Raw genomic sequence first — 22,604 nt, 5'->3', positions numbered from 1 at the left:
CACAAAGTACTTACTTTACATTCCTAGAGAAATTATAGCTAACTTATGACATATATATGACACATACGCTATTACGCATGTATACGAAAAGGTATTTCGGAGGCCTGTAGTCAACCTGAAAAAGCAAGTCAATATCACGAGTTACGAGTAACTGCGGGCAAATCATGGAGAAGGTCTCCTCTGTTATGGAATGCTTCGTTATTTCTAGGGCAAGGAAAACATGTGGACGCATTAAGCTGCTGTAAGTCTATGGATTCAGTGAAACTGAAATACGTTACTTTAGCATGAACATGGATTTAAAGAACCTAGCTGTCGAAATATCAACATTGTGTGTGTGTGTGTGTGTGTGTGTGTGTGTGTAGTAGAGTTAAAACCATTTTAACTCTACTACGTGTGTGTGTGTTATGGAATGTTTTATTTATTCAGGGTATTGTGTTTCTTTAGAAGGGAAGAAGACATTAAGACATTGTATGCCTACATTGCTTTGATATAAATGTAGGCCTATTACGCATGAAAAACCAAATATAGCCTATCACTGATCGTTTATTCGTTTGCTGCTCAATACCGAACACGAGGCTAGCGAATACTGTTGCTGTGTCCTGATACATGTGGTAAGCAGCCATTTCTGTTATATTCAGCTGAGTTAGAAGGACGTAATTGGAAGAATCGGAATGATCCAAGAAGACGTCGTAATCTCACATTGCAAGTCTCCACATTAAACTTTGTGGAAATGTTCATTCTCTACTTAAACAACAGTGCTTAAACAATAGGCTTATTATACAGGCCTGTATTAGGTGGGCCTATTACTTACTCCTACCCGTACAACCTATCCTCAGGAAACGCGTCAAAGGATACACAGTTGAATATGAATCATTGGATCTCCTAAGTGTACATGTCAATATCATACATGTCTATCCAAAGCACGTATACACTTCTATCCTCTTCTATACAAACGGTTCGTCAATACCAGGGCTGTTCAATGTCGGTCCTGCTTGTTGGACCGGCCACGAGGATGTCAGACAGAATGCACTGCAAACTAATTTCCACTAAGTGATATGATTACTTACTACAGGAAACAGGAAACAAGCACAACATTTCATTCATGATATTTCAACAAATAACCTTGTTTGACCGGGGTGAAAATACATGTCTTTATGAAACATGTCACCAGTATGTTTAAAACACCATAATACAGTGCACATAGCCTACTGCAGGACATACGGTTACAAGACTGTCTGTTTCCAAGGCGACTGAACAGCTTCTAATGTACTATATATAGCCCACTATAAACAGGAATCAAAAGAAAACGAATGTGCATTTATGTGTAATATTCACTGACTTTAATTGCTTACAATCATTCAAGTTGCATGACAGACATTACCCTTCACTGAAAGAGTTACACAGAAAGAGTTTGAGACATTCCAATTTACAGCCCTGTCATACGAGAGAATTTGCATTAAATAATGAAGGCATTGCACTGTACATGTATAACAATAGCAGCCTTGCTTTTACCCTATTAACAAGAAAGACAGAAAAGACAGGAAGACAACATATATAGCTTCTGAAATTCGGAACGGGAGCAGTTTTAGAGAACCATTGTATCATCCGTCGCCCCAGCAAAAACCCAGTCTGTGAAGAAAATACAGCTCATAGTTTTTTTGTGTAGAATTTCGAGTTAATTGAAGTTATCGTTCTCCCTGACAAGTTTCTGTCCATATTTCAGTTAACTTTCTGTTGATGACATGATGAAAATATCTTGTTTTCATCTGGCTGTCTGTTGGATGAAAAATCTTGGAAAAGTCAATATTCCTCGTGAGATTGGTTTGAGAGTAAAAAACACGCAATCCTTGTGTCTTTTTGAAATACAAATATCGTTTTAAATATTATATATTTATATATGTACATTCATATAAAACAAAGTTGAACTGATTTCTCAATATTTTCACAGTTTTTTAGAGCATTTCTTTCTCTAAATCGAAAAAAGGGGGTTTGTAGCGTGGAGTGTGTGGACCATTGGAATTGAATTAAAATACACTGCCGAAGTGATCTTCTGGCTTGGTTGTCGCTAAGAGGTAAATCATGGACTGGAAGATGGTGGGATGGATATCAGCTGCAGTGTAGAATGGCCCGGGAATCTATCAAGTAGTATGCATATGATTACTAGTCTTGGATTTACTGACAAATTTCTTCTCTTTCACCCGTCGGTTCTGGAACCAAATTGTGACTTGGCGCTCTGAGAGGTTGGTCCCGGCGGAGATGCGTCTTCTCTTGTCTTTGGTGATGAACTTGCTGCCAGCGTACTCTTTCTCCAGCTCCTTCAGCTGGAGCTTGGTGTAGGGAACCCGCTTCTTACGTCCACGACGGTAGTTACTGACCTCAGGCTGCAAAGGGACTACGTCTGGAGAGAAAAGGAGATATGTATTACGCAAACACATTTCCCACCACTATTCACTAATCTGATTATTTCAAATGTATTTCATGTATCAATATGATTGTTATGGAAATGCCTTTTATGTCAAAAATACCTCATAGACGTTAGATTCAGCCTAATAAATTATCTATGGGCGAAATTTAAACATTACGCGCGATATTTTTGGACGCACAATTGGTATTTACTTTTTTACTGGTATACGTTTTGATCTATAAGCTTTCCTCCTTGATGTTCAAATACAAGCATATATCCAGCACATTGTTATATATATTTAGCTAGGCACGCGAGGTGTATGAGGTATTAGAACATGTTTTCTTTGAGTTACAGGCACTCAGTACGCATGACAAATTGTATTTCTTCAAAATATAAGAATCTTGATCCGTAATAAAGATATGAACGACACAGAGATGGCCTTGGGGGTCGATACATTGTTTATACCTCCTTGTACACATCGAAAAGAGGATGTAAGTATAGTATTTTATCAGATTTTTATGAGAAAAACATGTTTTGCCTTGCTGATGTACACAATGTTACCCCCAAATACTTAACGATGTTCATATAATACTCACAATGTTTATTGTTTTGATATAAATATATCAATATATATCAACAATACCTTTTTCGACAGTGGACATATCATTGCGTAATTATGCAGGTATGCCCTGGATCTTTGAAGATGTTTGGTATTGTACTGTGAGGATCCGATGAACACTTATTTATCAAGAACCCGTTGACGCGCTCAGCCTTTTGCATACATTGGGCCAAAGCGCAAACAGCTCAAGTTTGATTTATGTTGGGAATTGGGATGCGACTTGAGCTACCTATAGCTATGAGTTAGGATTGTCTGACTTGCTCAAAAAGTTGTCTATAACAGACCCATAGGCTACACGTGTGTGTGTGTGTGTGTGTGTTTTGTGTGTGAGAGAGTTTGTTTGTGTTTGTTTTGTGCGTGTGTGTTGTGCGTCATCCGCGCGCGCTCAACGTCCGCGTGTGTGTTTTTGAGGAATCTCCTGGAAAAGGAGGCAAAATGGCGTGAGGGGAGAGCTAGCTAGGGCAACAACTCCTCCGTGTCCGAAATGCAAATACACATTTCACCAAGACGATAAAACTTTGTGGTTAACTAAGCACTCTAGTAAACACCGTGTAAACATCATAATGGACGCTTATGGATCGTGTTTTCTTTATCAAATATCAGACTAGGCTATGTAGCCAATACAAAAGGAAAGCTTGTCTTTCAAAAAGCCATTGAATTATAAATAGTTATGAAACACTTATGCAACACAGTATTTGAGTCAGATATTAGATGCTTTGGTCATGGGCCAATGGAACATTGATTCTCACATGCAAAACGCGCCCTCGCGAAACATTGGGCGCTGTTGACAAAGATTCGGCAGAGATTTATTGGCACAATCCAAACAGTAGCCTAGCTTGCTTTTATAATACAAGCGCAAAGGTATGTTGTTATGCCGCTGCATGACTGACTACCTGGTTTAAGCGCTATTGTATTCATGTCGTGACTTGTAAATAACAAAGCTGAAACTAATTGTTTTGTTTCTACAATGCGCGTTTATAGTGTTTATCACCAGATGCATAAAATCACACCGGGTAAGCTATTTTCTCTGACGATAGGTTTTTCAGCTGTGATTTCAACTAAAGCACAAACCATGGTGTTGAGTTAAATTGAAGGACGTGACATTGATTTTGGCATATTGAAGGATCAGCCTCATAACCAACCAACCGCGCCAACACTCCCCCTGTATTAGAGGACCGAGTGGATGAAAATAGCCCACCATGCCTGTCATTTTCATTACGCTGTGAAATGTTGCACAAATATTACGCTGTGCCTCAAGAATGTATTAAAGGGATGCTATACATTGTCGTTTATATATAACTCTACACATAACAATTGACATAAAGGCTTGGCTATAGCTTTGGTGTGCCACATGGTAAATTATAAGGCTACGTTATGATGAGGAAACCATTGCATTTCATGATAGGTAATAACAAGGGTGGGGGTATGACATTTTAAACATGTTTAATTTCATACCTGGAAATGAAGATTTCCAAAGATGAGTGGACTGTGTTTGCTCCTTGGAACAGTACACCTGCCCATCCCAGCCATTCGACAGAGCCCAGTGCTGGTAGCCCTCCATGGGAATCAAGGCGTCGTGCCTGGGTTCGGGGTGGCTGATCCCGGGAACCACTGACATGTCTAGATATCCAGGAACCGCTTGGTACGAGCTAGCAAAACTGGGGTAGAAGGCGTACTCTTTCGCCCTGCTAGACAGCTCTTCGGTGGGCAAAGCGGTGCTGGTGGGGTCGCCATATTTCTCTGCAGGGTGGTACGAGCAGGGCTTCTGCTGCAAGTTCACGTTGTGCGAGTGAGATAACCTACAACCGTAATAAGGGTTTCCAAACGGATAACCGTAGCTCAGAGATGGACTGGAGGAGGTTTGGGGAGCAGGACACTGTCGGCCGGTGTCTGGGGAAGATATATCCGAGTACATAGAGCCCTGATGGGTCGCTATAGTGCCCGAATGTCGCCCCAACCCAGGGTGCGACATTAGGTCCCTGCAATGGGTCGCCGGGCAATTCCCGCTCAATCCCTCCATTGTTTGGTTTTTATTCGGATTATTTTCATTCGGGCTTTTTTCATAAACGTACATCAAGGTGTCCGCCCAGCGTGGATGCAGAACCAGTGAAGTTGTCATATCAGGGGTTGCGGATGCTTTTTAAAAGTCGACTACTCCAAGACGGACACCTCATTTCCAACTACATATTACGCGAGCGCATGCGCAACCATGACCCCGTGTGTCCAGTTCGTTATGGTTCTGACACGTGATATGCTAACCAGCCCGAAGAGATTGAGGCTTGTGAGTGGGGGGAGAAAAGCCCTATAAACAACTAGCAGCTCAAGTTTCATCGCTTCTTTCTGGGGAATCCAGGGTCCTATCATTGGCTGAAGTCACCCACGCGAACATCTTTAAAGGGGAGGTTGGAAACCTTAGACGAAGAAGGGGAAATGAAAACAACCTGCAAAGTTTGGCCGACACTGGAAAACATTAACCTGAAGTAGCCGCAGGTACTCTTGCGGTTAGAGTGCTGGACCGTTAACTGAAAGGTTACTAGTTCGAATCCCCGAGCTGACAAAGTGAAAAATATGTGAATGTGCCCTTGAGCAAGCCAATTAACCATTATTGTTCTGGACAAGAGCGTCTGCTAAATTACTTAAATGGAAAGAAACATTTAATTACTGAGCGTGACGAAAAATATTGTTATTATAATAAATGAATATGCAGGTCTAGGCATTTTTAGATTTATACTAAAGTAAACAACTTGCATCATATTTCATTCGCTTCAATGCGTGACAGTGTGCTGGTTTCACTAACAAATGCAATGTTCCATACAATAATCTCTTTTAGAGTCAGAGTGGAAAATGTTTTGGCTGCATGACGATTAAAATGCATATTCAGACTTGCATATTCACAGGAGTGGTTAACACACTATTGACCATGTCTAAAAAAATGTTGAATATTCTATTTTTTTCGACTAATATTGGTATGGCAATGCAGACACAAATGCACATTTCTTAGGAATACAAATAATGATACGACCGACCATTGGTAAATCATTAAGGCTATATGTTTGTCAGCAAACTGTGTCAACTACGGCTAAGCAGTTTCAGGATTTCGAAACTGTGTTGGCATGAATTCAACTTCTTGGTCTAATTAAAAAAAAAAATGAATTCAGAGCTTTGAATTATGCTACAGGATTGCATCTTTAATTTCAAAATGTACTTGGTGAGATATAATCACGTATTCCAAATACACTTTATTTGAGCTCTAAATATTACTTATCCTTTCTTTTTAAAACAATAATAATCATATTTGTGAGAGAAAATATTGGGCATCACATTTGGCACCTTTTGGGTAATCCAAAGGTAACGCGTAAAAGCTGAATCTTGGGCCAGGTTTAGCTAAATTAGATCTGTCTATATTTTGTTCTTATCGTATGCCTTCGTCTTCGAAGAAATATTGATAGCTATGCTATGCAAAAAGCTTCAGCTTTTCCAGCCTTTTGCAATAGGTAGAGTGATAGACTTCAGAAAAATTTACCTCGCACGTGAGTTTTGTTAGTTCCACTATTTTTAATAATACCCTGCCAGTTGAAATAAAAATAAGCGGTTGCACCAGGTTTTTAAAAATGTTATTTAACTAGGCCAGTCAGTTAAGAACACATTGTTATTTACAATGATGGCCTACCCCGGACGACGCTGGGCCAATTGTGAGCCGCCCTATGGGACTCCCAATCACGGCCGGATGTGATACAGTCCAGGATCGAACCAAGGTCTGTAGTGACGCCTCTAGCACTGAGATGCAGTGCCTTAGACCGCTGCGCCACACGGGAGCCTTGGGTTACATGTACGAGTCTTTATTTGTTTGCATATCCATTTATTTATTACAAATATTCATAGTTTGGAATAAAGATTCAATTTCTGATTCATTTGTCCTTCTTTCCTTTGGACTAATGTCTATAACTGGTGATAATAGTCTACATTAACATGTGGAAATCATAAAATCATAAAATCATAGACAATGTAAATGTCACATGTTTCTAATATGTGTTTAGGACGCCAAAGGTTGTCCCGGTGTTTTGAAGGTTGATAATAGGATAGGACAATTGAATATTCAACAAATTAAACAGTTTTACTTGTGATGCTTAGGACTATCCTGAAAGATGTCACTGACTCAGACAACTAATTCCGATCACTTGAATCTCTGGTCCAATCGACTGTAAGCTGACAGCCAAACAGTTGTACCACCAGTGTGCCAGAGTTGTGCACATTAGATGGATATCTAGACAGGAAATGGAAAGCCAGGCTACAACTAGATGGCTGTGCTGTAATTCGTCGTCAGAGAGACAACTAGTAAGCTGTTGTCTGCTGTCCGGAGATTATAGATATGGAGGGCCGGCTCATCCAAATGGCAGCTGCACGGAAGTCCAAGGTCAAGGTAAAAAAAACGCAGACAAACAAGGTCGTAATCAGAGTCTAGACAGACAAGAATGAACTTCACACTCACGCTGTCGAGTATGCATGAAAACTCCTTCTGTAGTTTACAGACCCTGGCTCTGAAATACCTGCGGAGTGGCTAGTAAGTATAAAGACAAGGAAGGACTGCACTCCAATAGTGGCTCAAGTAATTTCCGGTGTTTTTAAAGGGACAAGACAACTAATAGGTATGTGGCTGTGTGGAGAAGAGGAGACAGACAGACGTGCAATAACAAGGCATTAGGCTACTACAACTAATGCATGTGCTTTCTGTCATGAAACTTTGCCACTGTGAGGTGTTAATAAATGTTATCCATTTTATATGGATTTCGATGGATGGTTTATAGGCTTATACAAATGTTGCAATGTAATTTTGTTAGCGAGGTTTACCCACCACACGATTCCAAGTACACATAGTGTTCTCTTGTTAACGGGGAGTTGCCAAGCCGGCAGTTTTTAAAAAGAAAACCTTTAACTTGTAACCAAATATTGAGCATTGTTCCCTTGAGATACATATTTACCTGATAAACATATCACGCCAATCATTTCTACTGCATGAAAAATGACTATGCTTATGATTCATTTAGAGTCCTTTTTCAAACGTGTTCCTCTGGTTGAGAGTGGAAGAGTCATAGAAAATGAATGGACCTGTAAGTTTGGGTGTTATACACGTATTTAAACTAACTCCAACGTTCTGTATCGGCGGCAAGCTTCTTGAAAAGTGTGCAGGCCCGGCCTATGACAATACAGTTATAGTCCTATGCGTCCTTATACGTGTAAAGACAACAACATGTATTTTGGGTAGATGAGTTACATTACATTTCCCTGCGCAATAAAAGATCTACTCAACGATATAGTTATAATCGCATTACTTTGGGTTATAAGACCCTATTCGTTCAGGATATCCTTTATCTGCAGTAAACTAGCACCCAACAATGACACAATACAAGTTTTCAGTGCTTCGAAAGTCCAAATATTTTCTCCTATACCATAACCTAATTCTAACGAAGCCATATGATCAAGCAAAAACAGATCTTCCTTTCATCTCTTAGTATTCTGATAACTGAGATTTCTAAACATTCTAGTGAAGCTCCCCTCATGCGAGCTATGGAACATCCTCTATATAATTATAATACATGCTAATGATTAAACATCTCAATAAGACTTCAAATGTTACATCTTCATGAGCCAAATCATGTCCAATATAATATATCCTGTTATACTTCCTTATTTCCCCACATAGCAAACCTATAAACAGTGTTGGGGAAGCTACTCTGTTTTACCAAGCTACCAATTACTTCACACTGAAAGAAGTTTTAAGCTACACTAAAGCTAGTCTTAAGAAACACATATTTGAACTAACTAAAGTTACTTTGAAAAAGTAGTTCGCTACATGCAAACTACTTCGTGATAAATTACCATATCTAAATCTGAAATGTCATAGACTACAAATTGCAAGAACAGATCACTTTGGAGTCAGATCTTAACAGAATGTGGAGTTTGGCCTATTAAACAAGAACAGAAAAATATGTTTCAAGTGAGAATCAGGCAGGTGAGCTTCCGAAAAAGAAAGTAGTGTGTAGTTCCAGTAATTAACTACTGGAAACACTACCATAATTTGAATATAGTTCCGCTACCACCAAACTACTGCAAAATGTAGTTCAATTACTAGTTGACATGTAGTTCACTAATCCCCAACACCGCTTATAAATATACAAGAAACAACAGATCCAGAGGTGTAGCATGTTGCAACATGCAGGAAGAGGTCAGGATAGGGGTCGACTATCATCTATTCCATTCCAGCAACCTAATGCGAAAATGAAGCAATGGAAATGACGGTGAATGTTCAATTCATGAACTGATTCATTTCCTAAATTGACCGGACATAGATCGGATGGAACTGACCCCAACCTCGCTGTTATATTCTTACCTCACAAGCATAGGCCCGGGCAGCGTTCCCCAAACTCGGTCCTGGGGACCCCAAGGTGTGCACATTTGGATGTTTGCACTTCACAGCTGATTCAAATAGTCAACTAATCATCAAGCTTTGTTTAATTGAATCAGCTGTGTGGTGCTAGGGAAAAAACAAAACGTACACCCCTTGGGGTCCCCAGGACCGATTTGGGAAACGCTAGCCTAACTGTACACCATCAACTAAAATCAACCACTTGCTGACAGTTACGCATGTACTTTTCAAGCACCAATAGAATAATTTCACTATAGTGTGATAAAGCTTAGCCTAGCGTAGTGTTGTGAACAAGCATTGAACAGCAGCTGCTAAATGCACATGTCAGGAATTGAGTTCTGTCCAGATTTAACACACACATCCTTAAAATCGTGCTAGCTCTGTCTCGCCGGGCAGCAGGGCGAGAAGAATCATTTGGTAAGTAAACGTTGGGTTGGGGCCCGCATCACCACCACACCCGCTAGGCAGGTCCCCATGGTGATGGTGGACAGACCGCGTAGGAACCTACATACCTGTGGTGGGGCTCCCCTGCCTGCTCACCACATAAAGCATGCGATTTAGTACCAGTCATTTGTTTACATAAGCGTTTCCTCTATAGCTCAGTGAATTATTCATTATTTTCTATGCGGATTCTTTAACATGTAGGATCTTAATTTGATCACCTTGTTGCAGGAAAACCTTCATGCAATGCAGGACGTTTTAATTTAAACTTGTAGTGTATTTGAGATTTAAAAAGGCTTCTGAAGTTTGACATTTCAGACTGGATTTTCCCTTACGAAAATGTATCAACCCCTACAAAAAATGTTATGAATTGTAATCCTCATAGTATTTCACATTTTCTGTTGTTGCAGGATTATTTTCTGCTGTAACAAACTGTCTGAAACACTTCTACATCTGTACAAAATCGGCAACATTGCAATGTCTAACTGTGGCGCAATCTCACTGGTGGTATAGTGAGAATGACGCAGTATCTTGGCGGATCACGTAGAATTCTCTGAAGTAGCCTCTGGTGTGCAAGCATACGGGATGGATGGATGGAGTGATGGAGTGAGTGATGGATGGATGGATGGATGGATGGATGGAGTGATTGACTGCAGGTAAAGCTCTATGTCGAAACTACTACAGTTATTTACGACTAGCTAACTGCCTTGTCAACTTCAGGCTATGCTTGAAAATCAAACATATGATTATCAAAATTACCACAGAAATATGTTAGTCGTTTAAATCATCAAAGTGTAGTGAATATGCTATTTTTTTAGTTGTTTAATCGAATAAGCAAACTACAAAGATCAATCTCGAGATGGAGTTTCGTGCACTTAATTTAACCTAAATATGCGCTCACATTTGGAAACATGGTTTGAAACATATCCTGCACGATCATGATATTTGTAAAGTAATGAACTCTAAAATATATTTATAGGCATGAAGTCAAACTCATATCAATCAAAATACCCATGCGTAAAACCATGCGTAAAAGTGAATTGGAATAATCACAGATAACTTCTCAAAGCAACCCACAAACAAAATAATTTCAATTTTTGTTCGAGTTTTTTTATTGAAAGGAACATGGAAATATATATTAATCGAATTCAAGTATGGAATGAGACGTCAAATTAAAAAGTAATTTTATATGTGTGTATTACTAATGCCAAAGCCGTGTTCTGTAGGAACTATGCGTGTGCGTCTAGGATACGTAGATTACAACACGTTTCAATCGACATTAAGTTACATTTCATATTTTACACCAAATATTGTTTTTTGTTAAATTACTCACTTTTCCATACATACAGATACACACATATGCATAGCAAAGCATATCATATCATAGCGCGCGCTTACACACACACACAACTCGAGTGTTCAAGGATTCTGGGATTCTAGGTTTGGAAAGTTAGTCATGTTGGCTCAGGTTTCTTCCTGTGCACATGCAGTTTCGACCATCTTCTTTCAGCCCCTGTATTCAGTAGTGCCTCGTGTATGACCGGCCTGCGTCTGGTGCGCTCAGGCAATTAACAAGCCTGCGACAAATAATTGTTTAAATACAGGATACTTTTCCTGATACATTAGCATGTATGACGACAGTAGCCTGAACAAGTTGATCTCTCAGAATAACCATATACATTTTTGAATAAAATAATGCAGACTATTTGATTATTTCCAAGACAATATAAGCTAATAACAGTTAAATATGAATGTTATTTTGAGCCAGAAGTCCACGAAATCATTTGATGACGGGTTTGATTCAGTTCTTAAATATATTTTAGACATTGACTTTTTGTAATTTTGACTTTATTTTGTCATCCACAAGGAGGAAAACATTTACATTTACACTCAGCGATGTGAAATGAGGCAACATTTGCAGCATTTATAAATCGTTGAAGACTTGAGATTGTTGCCTGTATTTACTAGCCTACTGCTGATAAAGTGCATCTAAAGGCATGTATCAGCTCGAGATAACAGGGATTCAAATATCACAATATCTGAAAGCCAACTACAATCCTTTGTTGAGCTTCTTTAGTGCAGGTAAATCAAAATTCTTCTTAAATTAATAAAAAAGGTGACTGTTTATGCCTGCTAACCGCAAACAGTTCATAACCAAATCCGTGCGAGGGCCACTCCTAGACATGCACGAGCAATCCTAGGGGGAGGGGAGACTGCCTGACAGAGGAAGGTGGATTTCCTCACGTGCGTCTTGAGATGAGATACTGAACTATCAATATCGGTTAATGTCGCATTGCGGATATGTTCCATTATTTACGACTTCCTATTCGAGATACATTTGCATATACATGCGCGATGCAGAGTAGGTCTGAACCACAAATACCATACTATAATGTTTATTTTTGTGAGGGGGATTTTGTCTTGTTATACAAAGTTGGTAAGCAGTCAAGCAACGTTTTTCAGGGTCTATGCGAAACAATTATAGATATAGATATACTGTATTTATTTGGACAGTGAAGATAAAAGGTTTTATTTGGGTCTATAGTCTATACAACATTTTGGATTTGAGGTCAAATGGATCTTAATCTCAAATCCAAAATGCTGTATTATAGACTAGAGCCAAATGAAACGTTTTAGCTTCACTAACCAAATAAATAGTTATGGGAGTGTAGATGTAGCTATAGATACTTGGCATATAGCTAAGGGCCATTGCACTGTATAAAGCCTCGGTGTTTGCGTTGCTGTTTTGTGTTGCAGTAGTGCCAAAGAGCAAAAGCGCTTCTTTCTTGGATCTAAGGAATATGAAATAACAAAGGGTGCTACTTAAATCCAGTACATTCACAATGACTAATACCGCAGGCAGCGACTTGTTATTTTCCCATTCTCTTTTGATTCTGAATGTGTTTCAAATGTAACCATTTCAAGCAGTTTTTCCTTTCAATAGCCTATATCGTTTTGTGGAAAACAACAAGAGGTCAGTTCTGGAAAAAGCTTGCGTAAACGATGTAGCTCCACATATGAAATTCAGAATATAGGCTATGTAATATCACAGTGGGATACAGACATCATAAGAAAAGTTTGAATTTGACAAACAACAGGGAATTCCCTCGCTGCGGTGGATACTAATCATCAAATGCATTCCCATGCATCTAATAAAAATACGTTAAAGAATATATTCATATCCAAATAAGGCATGCAGGTGTACAGTAGGCTAGATTGTCTTCATTTAGCCTGCACAGATCCTACATGTAGGCATATTGTCTCTTGGATCATTTCCATTTAGCTTATGCAGAGCCACTTACAATCTCCGCATTCAACTAAGGTAACACAACCAGGAGGCTAAACCTTCCTTTAAAAAAGCAGCTGTCAGCGAAATCAATGCTAGTAAGAAAAGTATAGGGAATATAAGTATACAGTATAAGTATATAGAGTATAGAGAAGCAATGTGTCCAATTATTTGAATCACTAGAACGAAAGAAAAAAACCTCCCAGGTTGCAGACGCAGACACATCTCGTCAGAAGTCCAAGTTCAAGGTAGAGCTCAGACAGCCGCTGTCCAGACAGTACAACAACAAGGTAGAGCTCAGACAGCCGCTGTCCAGACAGTACAACAACAAGGTAGAGCTCAGACAGCCGCTGTCCAGACAGTACAACAACAAGGTAGAGCTCAGACAGCCGCTGTCCAGACAGTACAACAACAAGGTAGAGCTCAGACAGCCGCTGTCCAGACAGTACAACATCAAGGTAGAGCTCAGTCAGCCGCTGTCCAGACAGTACAACAACAAGGTAGAGCTCAGACAGCCGCTGTCCAGACAGTACAACAACAAGGTAGAGCTCAGTCAGCCGCTGTCCAGACAGTACAACAACAAGGTAGAGCTCAGACAGCCGCTGTCCAGACAGTACAACAACAAGGCAGAGCTCAGACAGCCGCTGTCCAGACAGTACAACAACAAGGTAGAGCTCAGACAGCCGCTGTCCAGACAGTACAACAACAAGGTAGAGCTCAGACAGCCGCTGTCCAGACAGTACAACAACAAGGTAGAGCTCAGACAGCCGCTGTCCAGACAGTACAACATCAAGGTAGAGCTCAGTCAGCCGCTGTCCAGACAGTACAACAACAAGGTAGAGCTCAGTCAGCCGCTGTCCAGACAGTACAACAACAAGGTAGAGCTCAGACAGCCGCTGTCCAGACAGTACAACAACAAGGTAGAGCTCAGACAGCCGCTGTCCAGACAGTACAACAACAAGGTAGAGCTCAGACAGCCGCTGTCCAGACAGTACAACAACAAGGTAGAGCTCAGACAGCCGCTGTCCAGACAGTACAACAACAAGGTAGAGCTCAGACAGCCGCTGTCCAGACAGTACAACAACAAGGTAGAGCTCAGACAGCCGCTGTCCAGGCAGTACAACAACAAGGTAGAGCTCAGACAGCCGCTGTCCAGACAGTACAACAACAAGGTAGAGCTCAGACAGCCGCTGTCCAGGCAGTACAACAACAAGGTAGAGCTCAGTCAGCCGCTGTCCAGACAGTACAACAACAAGGTAGAGCTCAGACAGCCGCTGTCCAGACAGTACAACAACAAGGTAGAGCTCAGACAGCCGCTGTCCAGACAGTACAACAACAAGGTAGAGCTCAGTCAGCCGCTGTCCAGACAGTACAACAACAAGGTAGAGCTCAGTCAGCCGCTGTCCAGACAGTACAACAACAAGGTAGAGCTCAGACAGCCGCTGTCCAGACAGTACAACAACAAGGTAGAGCTCAGTCAGCCGCTGTCCAGGCAGTACAACAACAAGGTAGAGCTCAGACAGCCGCTGTCCAGACAGTACAACAACAAGGTAGAGCTCAGACAGCCGCTGTCCAGACAGTACAACAACAAGGTAGAGCTCAGACAGCCGCTGTCCAGACAGTACAACAACAAGGTAGAGCTCAGGCAGCCGCTGTCCAGACAGTACAACAACAAGGTAGAGCTCAGACAGCCGCTGTCCAGGCAGTACAACAACAAGGTAGAGCTCAGGCAGCCGCTGTCCAGACAGTACAACAACAAGGTAGAGCTCAGACAGCCGCTGTCCAGACAGTACAACATCAAGGTAGAGCTCAGGCAGCCGCTGTCCAGACAGTACAACAACAAGGTAGAGCTCAGACAGCCGCTGTCCAGACAGTACAACAACAAGGTAGAGCTCAGGCAGCCGCTGTCCAGACAGTACAACAACAAGGTAGAGCTCAGACAGCCGCTGTCCAGGCAGTACAACAACAAGGTAGAGCTCAGGCAGCCGCTGTCCAGACAGTACAACAACAAGGTAGAGCTCAGACAGCCGCTGTCCAGACAGTACAACATCAAGGTAGAGCTCAGACAGCCGCTGTCCAGACAGTACAACAACAAGGTAGAGCTCAGACAGCCGCTGTCCAGACAGTACAACAACAAGGTAGAGCTCAGACAGCCGCTGTCCAGACAGTACAACAACAAGGTAGAGCTCAGACAGCCGCTGTCCAGACAGTACAACAACAAGGTAGAGCTCAGTCAGCCGCTGTCCAGACAGTACAACAACAAGGTAGAGCTCAGTCAGCCGCTGTCCAGACAGTACAACAACAAGGTAGAGCTCAGACAGCCGCTGTCCAGACAGTACAACAACAAGGGTAGAGCTCAGACAGCCGCTGTCCAGACAGTACAACAACAAGGTAGAGCTCAGACAAGCCGCTGTCCAGACAGTACAACAACAAGGTAGAGCTCAGACAGCCGCTGTCCAGACAGTACAACAACAAGGTAGAGCTCAGTCAGCCGCTGTCCAGACAGTACAACAACAAGGTAGAGCTCAGACAGCCGCTGTCCAGACAGTACAACAACAAGGTAGAGCTCAGTACAGCCGCTGTCCAGACAGTACAACAACAAGGTAGAGCTCAGACAGAGCCGCTGTCCAGACAGTACAACAATAGGTAGAGCTCAGTCAGACAGTACAACAACAAGGTAGAGCTCAGACAGCCGCGGTCCAGACAGTACAACAACAAGGTAGAGCTCAGACAGCCGCTGTCCAGACAGTACAACAACAAGGTAGAGCTCAGACAGCCGCTGTCCAGACAGTACAACAACAAGGTAGAGCTCAGCAGCCGCTGTCCAGACAGTACAACAACAAGGTAGAGCTCAGGACAGCCGCTGTCCAGACAGTACAACAACAAGGTAGAGCTCAGTCAGCCGCTGTCCAGACAGTACAACAACAAGGGTAGAGCTCAGACAGCCGCTGTCCAGACAGTACAACAACAAGGTAGAGCTCAGTCAGCCGCTGTCCAGACAGTACAACAACAAGGTAGAGCTCAGACAGCCGCTGTCCAGACAGTACAACAACAAGGTAGAGCTCAGACAGCCGCTGTCCAGACAGTACAACAACAAGGTAGAGCTCAGACAGCCGCTGTCCACGACAGTACAACAACAAGGTAGAGCTCAGGTCAGCCGCTGTCCAGACAGTACAACAACAAGGTAGAGCTCAGACAGCCGCTGTCCAGACAGTACAACAACAAGGTAGAGCTCAGACAGCCGCTGTCCAGACAGTACAACAACAAGGTAGAGCTCAGTACAGCCGCTGTCCAGACAGTACAACAACAAGGTAGAGCTCAGACAGCCGCTGTCCAGACAGTACAACAACAAGGTAGAGCTCAGACAGCCGCTGTCCAGACCAGTACAACAACAAGGTAGAGCTCAGAACAGCCGCTGTCCAGACAGTACAACAACAAGGTAGAGCTCAGACAGCCGCTGTCCAGACAGTACAACAACAAGGTAGAGCTCAGTCAAGCCGCTGTCCAGACAGTACAACAACAAGGTAGAGCTCAGACAGCCGCTGTCCAGACAGTACAACAACAAGGTAGAGCTCAGACGCCGCTGTCCCAGACAGTACAACAACAAGGTAGAGCTCAGACAGCCGCTGTCCAGACAGTACAACAACAAGGTAGAGCTCAGACAGCCGCTGTCCAGACAGTACGAACAACAAGGTAGAGCTCAGACAGCCGCTGTCCAGACAGTACAACAACAAGGTAGAGCTCAGTCAGCCGCTGTCAGACAGTACAACAACAAGGTAGAGCTCAGACAGCCGCTGTCCAGACAGTACAACAACAAGGTAGAGCTCAGACAGCCGCTGTCCAGACAGTACAACAACAAGGTAGAGCTCAGACAGCCGCTGTCCAGACAGTACAACAACAAGGTAGAGCTCAGACAGCCGCTGTCCAGACATTACAACAACAAGGTAGAGCTCAGTCAGCCGCTGTCCAGACAGTACAACAACAAGGTAGAGCTCAGACAGCCGCTGTCCAGACAGTACAACAACAAGGTAGAGCTCAGACAGCCGCTGTCCAGACAGTACAACAACAAGGTAGGGCTCAGACAGCCGCAGTCCAGACAGTACAACAACAAGGTAGAGCTCAGTCAGCCGCTGTCCAGACAGTACAACAACAAGGTAGAGCTCAGTCAGCCGCTGTCCAGACAGTACAACAACAAGGTAGAGCTCAGACAGCCGCTGTCCAGACAGTACAACAACAAGGTAGAGCTCAGACAGCCGCTGTCCAGACAGTACAACAACAAGGTAGAGCTCAGTCAGCCGCTGTCCAGACAGTACAACAACAAGGTAGAGCTCAGACAGCCGCTGTCCAGACAGTACAACAACAAGGTAGAGCTCAGACAGCCGCTGTCCAGACAGTACAACAACAAGGTAGAGCTCAGACAGCCGCTGTCCAGACAGTACAACAACAAGGTAGAGCTCAGTCAGCCGCTGTCCAGACAGTACAACAACAAGGTAGAGCTCAGACAGCCGCTGTCCAGACAGTACAACAACAAGGTAGAGCTCAGACAGCCGCTGTCCAGACAGTACAACAACAAGGTAGAGCTCAGACAGCCGCTGTCCAGACAGTACAACAACAAGGTAGCGCTCAGACAGCCGCTGTCCAGACAGTACAACAACAAGGTAGAGCTCAGTCAGCCGCTGTCCAGACTGTACAACAACAAGGTAGAGCTCAGTCAGCCGCTGTCCAGACAGTACAACAACAAGGTAGAGCTCAGACAGCCGCTGTCCAGACAGTACAACAACAAGGTAGAGCTCAGTCAGCCGCTCTTCAGACAGTACAACAACAAGGTAGAGCTCAGACAGCCGCTGTCCAGACAGTACAACAACAAGGTAGAGCTCAGTCAGCCGCTGTCCAGACAGTACAACATCAAGGTAGAGCTCAGACAGCCGCTGTCCAGAAAGTACAACAACAAGGTAGAGCTCAGACAGCCGCTGTCCAGACAGTACAACAACAAGGTAGAGCTCAGTCAGCCGCTGTCCAGACAGTACAACAACAAGGTAGAGCTCAGTCAGCCGCTGTCCAGACAGTACAACAACAAGGTAGAGCTCAGACAGCCGCTGTCCAGACAGTACAACAACAAGGTAGAGCTCAGACAGCCGCTGTCCAGACTGTACAACAACAAGGTAGAGCTCAGTCAGCCGCTGTCCAGACAGTACAACATCAAGGTAGAGCTCAGACAGCCGCTGTCCAGACAGTACAACAACAAGGTAGAGCTCAGTCAGCCGCTGTCCAGACAGTACAACAACAAGGTAGAGCTCAGTCAGCCGCTGTCCAGACAGTACAACAACAAGGTAGAGCTCAGACAGCCGCTGTCCAGACAGTACAACAACAAGGTAGAGCTCAGACAGCCGCTGTCCAGACAGTACAACAACAAGGTAGAGCTCAGACAGCCGCTGTCCAGACAGTACAACAACAAGGTAGAGCTCAGACAGCCGCTGTCCAGACAGTACAACAACAAGGTAGAGCTCAGTCAGCCGCTGTCCAGACAGTACAACAACAAGGTAGAGCTCAGACAGCCGCTGTCCAGACAGTACAACAACAAGGTAGAGCTCAGACAGCCGCTGTCCAGACAGTACAACAACAAGGTAGAGCTCAGACAGGCAACGCTGTCCAGACAGTACAACAACAAGGTAGAGCTCAGACAGCCGCTGTCCAGACAGTACAACAACAAGGTAGAGCTCAGACAGCCGCTGTCCAGACAGTACAACAACAAGGTAGAGCTCAGTCAGCCGCTGTCCAGACAGTACAACAACAAGGTAGAGCTCAGTCAGCCGCTGTCCAGACAGTACAACAACAAGGTAGAGCTCAGACAGCCGCTGTCCAGACAGTACAACAACAAGGTAGTTCTCAGTCAGCCGCTGTCCAGACAGTACAACAACAAGGTAGAGCTCAGTTAGCCGCTGTCCAGACAGTACAACAACAAGGTAGAGCTCAGACAGCCGCTGTCCAGACAGTACAACAACAAGGTAGAGCTCATTCAGCCGCTGTCCAGACAGTACAACAACAAGGTAGAGCTCAGACAGCCGCTGTCCAGACAGTACAACAACAAGGTAGAGCTCAGACAGCCGCTGTCCAGACAGTACAACAACAAGGTAGAGCTCAGACAGCCGCTGTCCAGACAGGCAGGGTTATTGACACACCACCGGCCTATTTGTAGTTTCTTCTCAAAAAAAATAAGCTTGATTTTTTGTTAAGGTCTCTATAACCTTTGACTTAAGTGAACTGGTAACTTGAAACACCATAGGCTATTGATAAGGAAATATTATTAGCTTTTTTATTTCCATTTTGCATGTTTATTAAAGGATGAAAAGGTATTTTATAATATGAGGTGCGATGAAAACATTCCCACCGAACACTAATGCACTCACCTGTCAGTGGATGGAGAATTTTTCATATTTTTCTTATTCTTCCGATTTTCTAAAATCTAGCCTATATTTGAACTTTTATTCAACGGTTATTTAATTGTATTTATTTCAGAATTAGTAAATGAAATAACACATGACGTAAAGCAGTATTCTGCTGGTGTGAAGAACATAGCCTACATCTCGTGAGTTCTAGATAGATGTGGAACGTCTTGACCACAGTTCCTTTGTATCTTGTTTACAAATGATATATTACATACCATATAAACATTATTTATTTTAACACAGTATAATAAGTCACAATATAATATCAGACTATGAGATAATACAATACATATAAACATGAATGTGTTTAACATTTACAGTAGCCTATACCGAGTCTGTAGGTCTACGCTACTAACGTTCCTACAACATTAACATCCCGAAATGTTTAACATTTAATATGAATAGGTTGTGCACGTGCAGCAATGTCCTCTTCCATAATTCAATGAGTTAATCATTGGTTATTGGGTGTGGAAGGACGGATGCCCTACAGGCTACTGATGAAGGCCTATCTTTTATGCATCAAACTGCATGGTGTAAAATAAAAGTCCGGATTATTCTGTCAGGACATGTACACTAATCATGTATGCCACACCACAAACACGCAGCTTAACGTTGCCTCTATTTACGCTCTCCAGCGCTAATGAGAACAATGTTGATCAAATATAATGACAATTTATTTTGTATGTTACAATTGCAAAGTACCACACTTGCAGTAAATTGACAATACCAACCTCAGAATATGAACGTGTTATACTCACTCAGCCATAGCATTTCTTCAGATCCATGTGGGGCTCTCTGCTTGTCTTGGATGTAAGAACAGTACCGTGCAAAGCATTTTCAATTCAAAAGCAACGTCCAATCAAGGCAACATGTAATATAAAACATGCTCTGTGAAACCTGCTCTGTGAAACCTGCTCTGTGTCGTTTCCCTGTTTGCAACAGGTGTTTCATTCACAAGGGGTGACATCACGGTGCATTGAGTGGTAGCCTGCCCTATACAGTACATTCCCAATGCACGGACGTATTTAGCTGTAATTCAAAGTTCCTTCCCCACAGAAATGCCGTGTGAAACATAATTTAAAAAGTTTGATGATACTAACCGAAAAACAACCACGAATAAATTTGTATTAAATGTGACATGCTACAATTTAATTATACAAATTAAGTTCCAAGCTTAAGTTTAAAACTATTGGGTATTACAAAGAATAATGAAAACACATTGGTCGTTTTTGTTTAGACCCACCAGAAATGCATACAAATACCCCAATAATGTGGCATATTCTCATGCATGTAGCCTATGACACAAATCATAATTGAAAGTGAATTTAGAATTTGAAGACTTAGAATGTAGATAGAAGCAGCCTCGTTTTGAAACCTCAAGACATCCCCAAATGCATGTATGTGTCGGCATGAGTACAGATGTAGGATCTTAATTTGAGCCGGTTTGCTACAGTAGGAAAATAATTCTGCAGCAACAGGAAATGTGAATTATTATGTGGATTATAATTAATTGTCATTTTTGTATGGGTTGATACCTTTTACGTTAGGGCAAATCAAGTCTGAAATGTTAAAGTGGAAATTACAAACTTTACAAGCCTATTTAAACCTTCAATACACTGCAAGTTTGCATTTCCTGCTGTGCATGAACATTCTCATAAACAAAAGAGTGATCAAATTAAGATCCTACATCTGTAGGCTACTTCCAAGTAGGTAGATGACACGGTATTGATAACAGCTGAGTATAAAATGTATTTACTATACTCTGTATTCTTATGTTTGAGTGCTCTCCCACATTCAGTCAATTAATTATCGTTTTTTCTCTCGTTTTTTCTCTTTCTTTCTTTAGCTACAATGCAGTTCCCCAAGACGTAACGCAAACAATACATTTTAGAAGGCAGCCTGGAATTATGGTGCGATGCATACGTCATCTCCTCGAGAGGTATACCTTAGATGTGGCCAACGCAGATGCGCTACATCCATCTAAAGACGTGAAACAGGCTGCCAATGTCATGGGATCTCAGGAATACTCCCATCATCCAGAACAAACCAGAGGGACACGTCTGAGAAGGACACGATTCAGCCTACATGCATTCAGTCATGAATGAATTTGATCCGAGGATCTGATTGTGATTGATCAAATAAAAAATAATGCCAAATCATTAACAAAAAGCTTTAAAAAAATGCTCAAATACATAAAGCATTGTTGAACATAGCATTTATATATGCTCAATGTCACAACTTTTGGAAAGATGTTTCATCTTGTGATCTCTTCAATCTCGGTTGCGTGATTAACCTGCAATAGGCATATGCATTCGTGCGTTTAAGTCAACAGACTCTATATTTCAGTTGCATACTGATCAAGCACACTTAAAAATAAAATATTTATCACAATAACTGAAATATTAAGAGTTGCAAGACGTTCATTCAGTAATTTCAGTTCGTGCATGAGATATGAGAAAACTGACCGCTTCCTTCATTAAAAAACAGCCTATTCAGATTTCTATTTAAATGCGTCTCCTCTATTCTCTATTTTCAAGACTCAATATGTAAATATCCTCGCACTTATTCAAATGTCACTTTATGGCCTCTGTCTGTGTCATAGGTCAAGGTCAAGGACGACCATTCTAAGAAGTAGCCTATTCATGCATTCAAAGTCGTCTCAGACATCTCAAAAAGGTCCACATATTCGTATCGGTCAAGTTTGAGATTCGAGAGCACAGCTGGTATTGGCTCACTAATGTCCTCTCTATAACCTCTTGTTTCTTAACTGCTGCATACTGTCGGAACATATTTTCAATAACCTAACAAATTAAATGCGATATAATCAACAACCAAAACATACGGGGGTTGCCCATTAAGCAAGTATAGGACCTATTTAATTCGAGCAAATAGCCCAAACAATTTCGTATTTTAACTCACACTTTAATACAACGAAAAGTGTCTGGTTGACAATGCAATGCGTCTCATGTGGATCGAGTTGAGGA

General features: G+C 42.3%; 1 protein-coding gene and 1 long non-coding RNA gene across 2 annotated transcripts; one reads left to right on the top strand and one right to left on the bottom strand.

Moving 5' to 3' along the window:
• Positions 1-1,311: 1,311 nt before the first annotated feature.
• LOC115165528 (homeobox protein Hox-C13a-like) lies at positions 1,312-5,187 on the bottom strand. The gene is made up of 2 exons (XM_029718714.1): positions 4,479-5,187; positions 1,312-2,398 (listed from the first exon to the last, which is right to left on the bottom strand). The coding sequence occupies exons 1-2, from the start codon at positions 5,140-5,142 to the stop codon at positions 2,139-2,141; spliced, it is 924 nt and encodes a 307-aa protein (XP_029574574.1). The 5' UTR covers positions 5,143-5,187; the 3' UTR covers positions 1,312-2,138.
• A 2,262-nt stretch (positions 5,188-7,449) lies between these two features.
• On the top strand, positions 7,450-22,022 carry LOC115165538 (uncharacterized). Its single transcript, XR_003870194.1, has 2 exons — positions 7,450-7,669; positions 21,467-22,022. It is a non-coding gene; the product is annotated as an uncharacterized LOC115165538 (long non-coding RNA).
• The last annotated feature ends 582 nt before the right edge of the window (positions 22,023-22,604 follow it).

This window comes from Salmo trutta, chromosome 28 (genome assembly GCF_901001165.1).
Source record: "Salmo trutta chromosome 28, fSalTru1.1, whole genome shotgun sequence".
Lineage (NCBI taxonomy): Eukaryota > Metazoa > Chordata > Actinopteri > Salmoniformes > Salmonidae > Salmo > Salmo trutta.
Note: the sequence above shows the minus strand (reverse complement) of the source record. Positions and strands in the feature narration are given on the sequence as shown.

Excerpts from the sequence above, each read along its gene's own strand:
- LOC115165528 (XM_029718714.1), bottom strand. The coding sequence starts at position 5,142 with ATGACAACTTCACTGGTTCTGCATCCACGCTGGGCGGACACCTTGATG. Across the intron at positions 2,399-4,478 it reads TTGGAAATCTTCATTTCCAG|ACGTAGTCCCTTTGCAGCCT; the intron begins GTATGAAATTAA and ends TTTTCTCTCCAG.